Raw genomic sequence first — 12,063 nt, 5'->3', positions numbered from 1 at the left:
GCATATCAAAAATACTTACCCATTAAGCTCACTTTAAAAAAAAATACAGACCTATGAATTATTCTACGTTAAATTAAGAAGCAGTTATGGTTTTCCAAGATATAAGCACTGTATTCCAACATAATATTCACACAAAGTATGGCATTTGCATTATGTGGAACATTGACAAAAAGATACTGTTGCAGTTCATCAATTTGTCATTCTGATGTACTTACAGTGCAATGCTCCTTGAAGGAACACAATCAAGGATGATACACAGCACAGTCCTCCTCACCCCTACAGAGCTAGTTCTATACTGGCTGGATCAAACCTGCACTTCAACAGACAATGGCAAGACAGACTGTATTTGCATGTAGTCTAATATATTAATATGCAAAGAGCCAACAAATATGCAAAGAGTAAAACAATGGATTTCAACAAAATATCAGAACTTCAGCATGAGTGTTATAGAGTAATAAAATGATTTTAAGTACATAAAAAAATTAAGTTGATTCAATGATTGGACTTGTGCATTTACAAAACAAAGCTTATCTATACTGCAAAAAGAAAAAAAAGAAAAAAAAAACTTGAACATTTTCATACCCCAATAATGTTTCAATGGCAGATGCACTGTAGCTATACTTTTTGCACACTACTACTTTTTCTACCCTAAATTTAGAAAGAAACACTCTAATATTGTATACATTTGCAAGAGCTGCTTTACATGAAAAAACTGTTCTTATTATAGACTACTCATATTCACTATCCGAAAACTGAAACAGTCTTGGAAATCAAGTAATTATCAAATTAAAAACAGAAAGGTTAACTGTTATAGCAGCAGTACAGGTCTGAAACAGTGGTCATGTATAAAAGGAAATTTCACTGTTAATGCAATGGAAGTATGCCAAAAGATCACTGTACACACATGCAGTTTTTAATCAAACAGAAGGGGAAAAAAATGAAGATATCAGGATTACTTGTGCTGAAACAGCCAAATACAATAAATGGAAAAGATCCTCCAATCTACTACTATACTGCAAGGGGGAAAAAAACATGCCAGTGTTTAAAAACTCAAATTAATATTTCATGGGGAAAGCTTATATATTTGTGTATATGTATCTTAATTTATCATTGCTAAGAAATTATGAATCCTTTAAATACCCACATATCCAACTTACCGACACAGGAGGTTTCATATCATTTATTGTAAAGCACAAAACAGGCATTTTAAAAGTGAAAGTATACATTGAAAAAAGTACATTTATATCACAAAGCATTGACCACATAATAGTTGCAAATACATTTGCTGGAATGTGTACATCTACACTAAATACTAAAAACAAACCAATTTTCATTTCTACACAGAAATATTAACCTCCTATCAGTAGTGATAGATATTTTGTACATTTTCAAAAAAAAAAAAGAAAAAAAAGAAAGAAAGAAAGAAAGAAAAAACACTATTTTAAACCAAAAACAAAATTAAGATCTTCATCAAGCCGTCTGCATCCATATATTTAACAAAGGTTTTTTTCCCCCACACAATGAAGCAAATACTGTATTGTCCACTTCTTATTATTGGCCCTGTGCAGAAGAGATACATAAGAAATACACAAAAAGTTAAAGAAAATCCTTTAAATGGAGCTAACTCAGGAGTGAATCCTTTAAGAAAGAAAAACTGGTTAATATAAATGGTGGTGGCTTCTTGCATGATTTGCAAATCCCTGGGGGAAAAAAATTTATTTTTAAAATCAAAGGCATTATAGAGATATCTAGCACTCAGATGCCAGAAAGCATTGTAAAAAACAAACAAACAAACAAAAAAACCCAAACAATATACCACAGTACTTCATTTAGTTATACTTTGCCTGATAAAAATTTAAAAGGCAAACATAATCCCAGACAACAGTAAACATGCAGAAAACAGGACTGGAGTTGAAATCAACACATTAGCAAATTTATTATACCTGAGGTGCTGGAGGATGCTGTGGCATTCCCTGGGGACTTGTCTGGGCGTAGTAGGCTGCTTGTTGTCTATAGTACTCAGCCCAGGCTGCACTATAATCTGGCTGACCACCTGGTGGAGCACCAGTAGGGGCAGGAACTGCTTGACCTTTGAGAAAACAAAACAACTTTGTTGCTGTAACCACAACTAAAAGCCCCAAAGAATCTCAGTTCTAATAAAAACAATACCTTGCTTCTTGTAATATTCCTCCCAAGCCTTTGAATAATCTTGTGTCTGCCCTTGTTGACCTAAAAAAAACCCCCTAAATTTTAATACAAAATTATATCCACTGTAAGTACAGGTTATAAAAACAAAAGCACAGAGGGTCAGAATTGCTCCTGTTTTATTTTAAATATTCATTAGTGTCAGAAAACTACTCTGTAATTAAAAAAAAAAAATCTAAATGCTCTTTTATTTTCTTTTTGCCTTATACTAATCGTAACTTTTAGTTCTAGAGCATCACTATTAATAAAAAACAAAGCCATCCACATACTTTTAACTAAGATAGGTAAACATTTAGGCATAATCTCGATTCAATTACAGAATTAATGCTCTAAATTCAGTCTGGAACAGCGGTCCACGGTTCCCCAGTGGTGATGCTGGGAGGAATGGATGGCCCACTATTTTTTTTCTTTTGTTTTCTTATCCATTTGGATTTGTTACACTACAAATTTTAAATAAAATGTAAATCTTCAATGGAGAAAAAAACATTTTGGGGGGAAAAAAACCCACTTAAAAGCTATTATTTAAAGACTTCATTATTTTAAGATCTGGCCAACATCTTTGTTTCCTGATAAGTAACCTATAAACTACATGTATAAACACTAATCTTCAAGATATCTTTTAATATGACATTTAAAGTTTTAATATGCTGTGTCCAAATTACAACACAATTTTATTAAAAATATCTTGATGAAGGACATAAAGAATAATCACTACTGAAGAGGTTCTAAGAAGCAAAATCAATGAAACACAAAGCTCCAACAGCTTGCACAAGTACGTTCTTCTAGGTGACTTTCTGGAATTAAGAGACTAAAGAGACATACTCAAATGCGATGCATGAACCTTGAATGGTCTCTGGATTTAAAAAACAAAAACAAGCTCCCCCCCCCCAACACACAAATAGCTACAAAAGACACTTTTTCTGACAACCAGGGAAACTTAAATATGTTGATATTATTGAAAATTTATTTAGAGCAACAGTTGGCAACTTACTTTGAAATGGCTCAGGCACCAAAAAAAGTATACATACAAAGTACATGTTGCAAACTTTTTGAAAATGGTCAATCTGGATAGGAAATATAAACATGGGTGTTCGCTGTACTATTTTTCCAATTTTCTGAAGGTATAAAAAAATTTGAAACAAAAAGTTGGAGAGAAAGAGAACCTGAGTTTCCCTATTTAACTCCTTTATTTGAAAAAAAAATTTATTTAGTTTGTAATTTATCTTTTATAAAATTATTACAGCTAGACAAAAAATACTGGCAGAAAGCTGTTTTTGTCTGTTAGATGTTGCCAAAAAGGCAACTTTATAGTTTTAGAAAGTGGTCTATTCACCATCACAAAATTGGCCAAAGAATAAAAGCAACTGAGTAAATAAAAATTTAAGATTTGTGACTAACTTAAAAAATGCAAGAAACTCCCCCCTACTTATATGGGCAACAGCACAGAGAAATCCCATATACTGTAAACAAAATTCTCACACTTTGTTTTCCATACTCTTTTCAAAGAGGAAGTGAGTCTAACATTTTGATCTTATGAGACACAATTCAAGTAAATCTAAAACCAGTTTCAGTATTTAAACAACTGCCAAATATCTTGGTACCAATAGTAATAAAACCATACAACATTTTCTTACAAACTGCACACTTGAAAACTTGCTGACTTGAAGCCAAACTTATTTAAGACAGCAACACTTTCCACTTCAGGTTTACAAATGGAACTAAACCTCATTGTTAAGAGATACTCATATTTTAGAGGCAAAAAAATAACAATATCAGGGAGACATATCAAGAAAATTCATCAAACTCAAAAGTTCCCTGAAAAACACCCCCCATCCCAAACTCAAATATCCCTGTGGAAAGCTAAAAGTAAACATGTTAGACTCTAAGAAAAATAAACAGTTGGTTAAGTAAGTCATCAGCATTTGACATTCCAATCTTGAAAGCGTCCACAGAAAAACTCATTCCACTCCTATGTGAAGGGCAAATGTCATTCTTTTTGCCCAGGTGAAAGCAGGAAAAGAACTGTTCCTACCTAATCTATTTATGTTTTGGCTCTTCCCCTAATCTCTTGCCCTTTGGAAAGCCATGTCCTTAACTTGTTCCCTTTATTCTTCTCCTCAGTTTCAAAAATTGTTTTGATATGAGATAATTTAGAAGAACAATACTTAACAATTACATGTAACTTTACAATGTATAAAGTCTTAATTTCATTTCATTCAAGAGATAAGACTTGTCCTAGAGTTCATATGTAACATTCTATTACAGCCCAAGCGACAGTTTTGCTTGATTTCACCCTCAGTTATTTCTCCACACACCTGCATCTTTCCCACAACCACTCTCGCCTGGCTCTTTTAGGCTAGGTACCATATGCTAAGGGTTCAGAGTCCACCATATCAGTGCTTAACATTAAAAGGGACTCTGCCTCAAGTCAAACTTATCCCAAAATGCCTTCATTTACTTTCCTCCAAATAGAAACTGCCTGTCTCTATTCTGAAACCCTATTTCTCTTTAGGGTGTTTACTTTTTTACAAAAGTTCCCTTCATTCTAGCTTCAAAAGCACCCACATCTAGACTGCTGTCATTCCGTATAGGACAGCGATATGAATTCCTTAAAGTTTCCATCTTTAATCCTCCAGAATCTCATCTTTAAGAACTTCTCTCTTAAGTTCTCTTCATGCTAATCTAGGGAATTTACAATTGTTTCAGAAAACAAAACTAATTTAAAAAACTCATCTGTTTCAACACTTTTTTTTTTGCGGTAAGCGGGCCTCTCACTGTTGTGGCCTCTCCCGTTGTTGAGCACAGGCTCCAGACACGCAGGCTCAGCGGCCATGGCTCACGGGCCCAGTCGCTCCGCAGCATGTGGGATTTTCCCGGACTGGGGCACGAACCCGTATCCCCTGCATCCGCAGGCGGACTCTCAACCACTGCGTCACCAGGGAAGCCCTCAACAGACTTTTATTAATAAGCAAGCTGACAAATCTACAGTGTTAGTGGGGATTTTCTGTTCTTAACGAAAAAGCTGAAATGGCTTCAAAAGCTGAGACAGTCTCCCTCGTTTGGTGACGGGGGCACTGGATTAGAAATCAGGACATCCTTACTGGACTGAATGTCAGTATTATGACATAGTATGAGTGTGTTTTGTGTTTGATAATTGTAATCATTGTTGCTTTTGTTGTGGTCATCCATTTACAATGCTTGGTGTCAGTTTATTTATCTCTTGTAAAAATAAAATACAGTGCGTGTGTGTGGGGAAAAAAAAAACAACAAACCTCATGGGAACAGCAAACCCAAAAACTGCAATAGATACACAAAAAAGAAAAAAAAAAAAAAGAAATCAGGACATCCAGAGTCCTAGGAAATCCTACCTATGCCACTTGGAAGAGTAAAACTCCATCTTCCCAAATAAGGGAGTTTGACTTAGAGATAAAGATCTTTCTCTCTCCCTGATATTTTATTACCCCTTTCTTTCCCTTCCATTTAAAAACATCAAAAGATTGAACTGATTAGTCTGATGCTTTAAGGTTTCTTATTTGTAGTTATCCTAAAAAGATCTTAAGGACAAGCAATGCACCTAGAAGAAATCAAAGTAGTTAAGCAATCAGTCCTTTACAAAACAAAAAACAAAAAAAGACTTATATACAGGAAAAATATATGGACCTTGTAGCTATCATTAAAGACCTGACAACCTAACATTATTTAAGATTTACATGTAAGGGGGAAATCACTCAACCAGTTCACTTAGCTCATAAAATTAATAGCTTATCATTGTGCTGCTACAGAAAAACATTCAAGTGAAAAGAAGGTGGGGGTTAGGAGGATCTTCAAACATGGTGTTATGGCAAAGAACACTGAAATTTACGTTAAGAATCACAAGTAGACTGTACCTTATGACAAAACTATCACCTATAGATACTTTCTGTATCAGTAAAGAATGAGCAAGTTTATCTTATTAGCTTCTGTTTGTGACAACTGGCTATGGTGTAAGTGTGTTAATTTTGAATGACTGAGAATAAGCATCTGAAAAAAACCCGGTCTGTCCGGAAGTATAACATCAGGTTTGAAATGGTTCCTGAAAAATGCAAATTCAGGAGACAGGCTTGGGACTTAGACTCTCTTAAGAGTTCAAAGTCTGGTTCCACCACTTTGTAGTCGTGTGACCTGTTTTCCAATGTGCACATCTAAGTGTCAGTGAACAGAAAGAATCCCATCCACGGTTTTGCTTTCTGCAGTGAAGTGACCTGTGGTCAACCGTAGCCTGAAAATATTAAATGAACAATTCGTAAGTTTTAGATTGCGCACCATCCTGAGGAGCATGATGAAATCTCATACTGTTCCTTTGTCTAGCATATCCCACCAGTTAGTCACTCAGCAGCCATCTTGCTTAAAAGATTGACTGTCCTGGTACTGCAGTGCTTATGTGTCCAAGTAACCCTTATTTTACTTAATAATGGCCCTGAAGTCCAAGAATAGTGATGTTGGCAATTTGGATAGGACAAAGAGACGCCTTTTCCTTTAAGTGAAAAAGTTAGAAGTTCTCCATTTAATAAGGAAAGAAAAAAATCGTATGCTGACTGAGGTCGCTAAGATCTATGTAAGAACAAATCTTCTGTGAAATTGTGGTAGAGGAAAAAGAAATTCATCCAAGTTTTGCTGTCCCACCTCAATATGCAGGTTACAGCAACGGTACGTGATTAGCTGCTTAGTTAAGATGGAAAAGGCATTAAATTTGTACAAGGTATTTTGAGAGAGAGATCACATTCATGTAACTTTCATTCAATATACTGTTGTAACTGTTCTATTAATGTTGTTACTCTCTTACTGTACCTAACTCATAAACTTTATCATAGTTATGTACATATAGGTAAAAAGCACAGTACAAATAAGGTTCAGTACTATCCGCACTTTCAGGCATCCATGGTGGGGACGGGACTTGGAACATATCCCCCATGTAAAAGTGGGGGACCACTGTACAGTTTTCATTCACAGCAGTTTGCAATAATATATTTGCAAAGTACTTGACTGACAACTGTACTCTCCATTAGAATATAATAACCAGAAGGGCAGGGCTCCTAAGTGTTATGCCCACAGTCACATTCTCAGTATCTATTCCTATGCTTGGCATATAGTATATGCTCTACATTTATTGAATGAAAACAGCCCTTCTAGGTGACTGTTTTTCCTTTTTCATAATGCAAATGTTATTTAAGTAATTAACTTCCTCTGTCACTGTAGGTTACTTCTTTTTTTTTTTTTGCGGTACGCGGGCCTCTCACTGTTGTGGCCTCTCCTGTCGCGAAGCACAGGCTCTGGACACGCAGGCTCAGCGGCCACGGCTCACATGCCCAGCAGCTCCGCGGCATGTGGGATCTTCCCGGACCGGGGCACAAACCCGTGTCCCCTGCATCGGCAGGCGGACTCTCAACCACTGCGCCACCAGGGAAGCCCTGTAGGTTACTTCTTATCTGTTATTTTGCAGCACAAATAATATCACATGCAACCAATTTTTGCTTGGTGCTCTATAATTTAACCAGTGCCATTTAGGTTACTGACATGTAACTTATCTTTGACAAAAGTATAGGTAATATTCAATGTCCTATGTGCCAGTGGGGAAACCTTTAGCTTCAATTAGTAAATGGCTGACAAATACACTTAGAAATAAAAAGATTTCTTAACCACAAATTTAACAATTATTATTTGTAATGACCATGATACGTCTGAAAGTTCAGTGATTTTGGAATGCATTCTTGTTCAATAGTTCTATACCTCAAGATTTTAAAAGTTATTGGATGAAAGAAGTCCAAGGTAATAAAAACATGGAACAAACATGCTTTTTATCAAAATCTTCAACATTTTAGTGTGATATTTACTAAACGTTTCAGTTAAATAAAATGTATTAAAAAAGAAATGTAGAACATACCCATTTTCTTGTAGTACTCTTCCCAAGCCTTGGTATAATCAACCTGTCCAGCTGGAGCTGGATTCTGTTGATCTCCTTATTTAAGAAAAACATAAAAAATTATGATTAAGGTTTTTAAAAAGCAATTTTGGCCCTTTCCTTCTGTTTTTTGTGTAGAGGAGTTGGGAGTAGCCTGTCATGGAAAATGAGGGTAGGAGAGAAGTGCTGTGTGATAGCGGCATCCTTGCTGGTGCCAAAGACACAGGACTCTGGGAGTACAGAGATAGTGTACAGAGAAGATGGTCTATTTATTTAGAAGAGTAGTTACACTGAGCATGTAAGTAAATTCAATGGTCAAGTAAAACACACTGACGATACCAGGTCTTTCACCATTTATAAGCATGGAAAGTGGGAAAAGCTAGAAAGAACTTTGAAACCCTGGAATGGAACTGCAGGTAATATGAATGTACAGTTTTAAAAATACATACACATATGGATATTTATGTATTTTTATATGTATGTAGATATGCATGTACATAAATCCATTTCCTAGCTCTGTACACTGAAAGGAGCTAGTAGCAGTAACACCTCAGCAGCAATGAACACGACTGTTTTCTAAATATCATCATCTACTAAAAGAAATCAGGGATCATTGGAAAAATGGCTGATTCAAGGGCTGGAGCTCAAAAAGCACAATATAAGCATCTTATTGTGCAAGAAAGTAGGGAAGTGCTTAAAGAATGACAGGCATGTCAAAAGGATACAGGAGCCATCTTAAAGCTACTCCTGACTGACCAAATCTAGGACAATCTGGTTAAGTTAAAAACATAACTTACTGAATAAAACAGGAATCCATACTGACATCAGAAATAAACAGAAAGAAAAACGAAACCTCTTCTATAGTAAAATACCACCTAATAAATGCAGAATGAATGACGAAAGGAGAAATTATCATATTTGTAATTCAATCAGGCAGCTATTATCAATGAAGGCTAAGGCCTTCAATGAGGAACAGAATCCTAAGAAAGTTTAGCTTAGAAATCTTAGGAAGTTTTCTAAGGAACTTTAGCTGTGGTACATGTTTTGATCAGAAAGGTAGTTTTCTCTTTGCTCTAGTAGTTTTATAATTTGTACTATTTCTTTGTTTTTGCTATCATTTGTTTTTTAAAAAATGTTAAGATTATAAATCACATCTCATCAAATTGAACTGTAAAACTTCTACTGTATCTTTATTTTAAGGAAAAATGAGAATAAAATTATCCTGTTTGTCCTGCCCCCCTCCAAAAAAAGAACAGAAGAGTGGTATAATCTCAGTATAACTCTATAGACAGTATTAATTTCAAAGAGAAAAATGGTGATTTTATGGTATAGAATCTTGGCAGACATCAACATGACTGAGTGACCACGGTCACCACCTCTGGAGATAAAACAGGTCCACATTATACGACCCCTATTGTAATGCACTAAGAGAACAGCATTCATTTCTGACGTATTCTTGCCATAATGTAAGCAGGAACCCTGACTGTGACCTCATCTTAATAAGGAAAGGTTGAAGGGACCTAGGTTGATCCATAAACATCTCAAAAAAGGTCTGCACTCTTTTGAAAGAAAAAGACAGGAATTATTCTTGATTGATGAGAAGCTGTTGGAACAACTGGTGAAATCTCAGTAACGGCTGTGCCTTGGGGATAGTAAGATGTATCAACGTTGATTAAAGAGTGCCGTGTGATGGTTAATTTTGGAGAAATACAGAAAGAAGTATTTAAGGGTAATGGGGCATTATGTCTATAGCCTGGTCTTAATGGTTCTGAAAAAGACTAATGATAATGGATATGGACACGTGTGACAGAGTAATGGATCAAATGGGGGAAGATAAACATCAACAGCTAGATTATCTGGACGTTCTTGGTAATGTATCTTACAACTTTTATGAAAGTTTGCAGTTATTTCAAAGTAACTTGTTTTTAAAAAGCAAAGGCTGCTTACTGAAGCTGCTAACTAAATAATATTATAAATTTGGGGGTAATACACCGATATACTTTATATATAATTCCAAACACAGGTTTTCACTTCCACATAGAAAATAAATTCTTTAATTACCATAGTTACCTTGTCCATTGGTTTGGGTTGTAGTTGGTGCACCGGCAGGAGCTGCAGGCGGTGGCTGTGCTTGTTGTTGATAATAGTGAGCATAATAAGCAGCCCAAGCTGCTGAATTTGGATCTGTTCCTGTTTTAGCTAGAATAAACACAAGTTCTATATTTGTATCTAAAGTCCATAATCAATCACACACACACCTCTCTAGCAAATATATAGACCCCCAAATTAACTGGACATTAAAAAACAGTAAGTGGACACTTTCAAATTCTTCTATTATTTTTACTGTCATCATTAGCTTTTATTATAGAAAACTTAGGCTCAGAGATTAAGTAACTTTCCTAGTTCCTAGAAAACTAGTGACTGGCAGAGTTGGAATACGAATAAAGATCTTTTGGTTCCAAATCCAATGCTTTGTCTCAAACCATCCTGTGCCCTTCTTTTTCTAAAACAGTTTTGCCTCAAGCACAACAGTTTTATGTGGCAGATGACTAAAGGAAAGGAATTCTAGGGACTAACCTGTACAAGAAAGAATTATTTTACAACTATGAACTCTGTCCTATCTTGTTTTCAATGAAGAGACAACTTAAAAACCTTGGAAAAAGAAAAAGATTCGCCATATTTCATCTCATCATATTTCAGTGATTATCCTAAAAGATAAACTTGATGTCACTGCCCTATTTGAAATTCATTTATTTCCTGGAGTCTTTAGGGACTATTAAAGCTTTTAAGTAAAGAATATCATTCAACATATTTAACAAGATATTTGGACACCCTCGCTTATACTTTCCCTTCCAGCCTCCTCTCCCTGCTGTCAATATTTTTCCAGCACTCAAGTTCTGGCCACAGTAAATTGGTTGTACTTTTCAAAAGTCATCATGCTCATATTTGGGCGTTTCACCATGTTATGCTTCCTCTGCACTTGACTGTCCCTCACTCATCTTTCATAAAAATCAACTGATGCATTAAAAGTTTGAGACTTCTCAGTCTGAAACAGAAATCCTCTTACTGATTCTGTCTTTTATACTGCGTGTATCATATGATACTATAGGTATATCTTTATTAGTTTATATCCTGAAGAAAGATGTAATTTCCTTAACCAGATTCTATATCTATATGTAATCTATTTAGCCTTCATCCCAAATGGGCAGCAATTCTCAGCTGCCTAATAAAACAAAGGTTAGTGATGTTTGAGAAAAAATGGGTAAGGATTCCCAGAGTGATCCAATGTCTAAGGTGATACAATTATAAGGCATTATGCCACTCTCCATTAAGTTTCTAAATTAATACATGTGTCCCAATACATAGTATCATTACCTGTATAGTAATTAATACAAATATGACACAGCACGTCTAGATAGAGAAACTGAGATAAACCGACTTTTAGGAATTGATACTTACACTCTTAAAATGTGTAGACCATATATGAAAACCAGTCTCATAATTACATATAACTAATACATACTGAGAACTTACTAAATTCATTATCTTATCATTTTATAGATAAGAAAACAGATACAGAGAGGTTCAAAACTTGCTTACTATCCCGTAATTAGTTAAGTTATGACTAGGACTTATTCAAGTCTGTTTCACTCTAAGTATGTGACTACTACATAAATCTTTAACCACCCAGTAATTTTTTTATAGAAACAGATTTTAATTCAGAGAATACAGACTTTACTGTCAATATAGGGCCACATTTAAATACCAGGATGTTTAATACAAAGTAATGAAAATTTCACTTTGGTTTCTACATATAAGCAATATCTAACCCTGGCTGTTATCTTTTAGCAAAATGGGTTATTTCTTTCCCAAAGGCATTGCTAAAAGCCACATTCATTAACCAATTCTTTCACTGATGA

The 12,063-nt window shown here is 35.2% G+C and overlaps 1 protein-coding gene across 10 annotated transcripts in view; it reads right to left on the bottom strand.

Moving 5' to 3' along the window:
- Positions 1–12,063, bottom strand: part of FUBP1 (far upstream element binding protein 1) — a 33,892-nt gene that overhangs the window by 3,056 nt on the left and 18,773 nt on the right. For 4 of the 10 annotated variants that reach the window (XM_082680228.1, XM_082680230.1, XM_082680233.1 and 1 more), the window contains 4 exons: positions 10,205–10,342; positions 8,126–8,200; positions 1,944–2,089; positions 1,163–1,560 (listed from right to left, as the gene is read on the bottom strand). In XM_082680228.1, coding sequence (XP_082536354.1) covers positions 1,552–1,560; positions 1,944–2,089; positions 8,126–8,200; positions 10,205–10,342 — 368 coding nt within the window. In that variant the 3' untranslated portion in view covers positions 1,163–1,551. Of the gene's footprint in view, positions 1–1,162; positions 1,561–1,943; positions 2,090–8,125; positions 8,201–10,204; positions 10,343–12,063 lie in introns of those variants that run through there. The other 6 variants (XM_082680231.1, XM_082680232.1, XM_082680235.1 and 3 more) reach the window with 2 other exon arrangements.

Source organism: Grampus griseus (genome assembly GCF_964374135.1).
Source record: "Grampus griseus genome assembly, chromosome: 1".
Lineage (NCBI taxonomy): Eukaryota > Metazoa > Chordata > Mammalia > Artiodactyla > Delphinidae > Grampus > Grampus griseus.
This window is presented reverse-complemented; position numbering and strand designations above follow the sequence as displayed.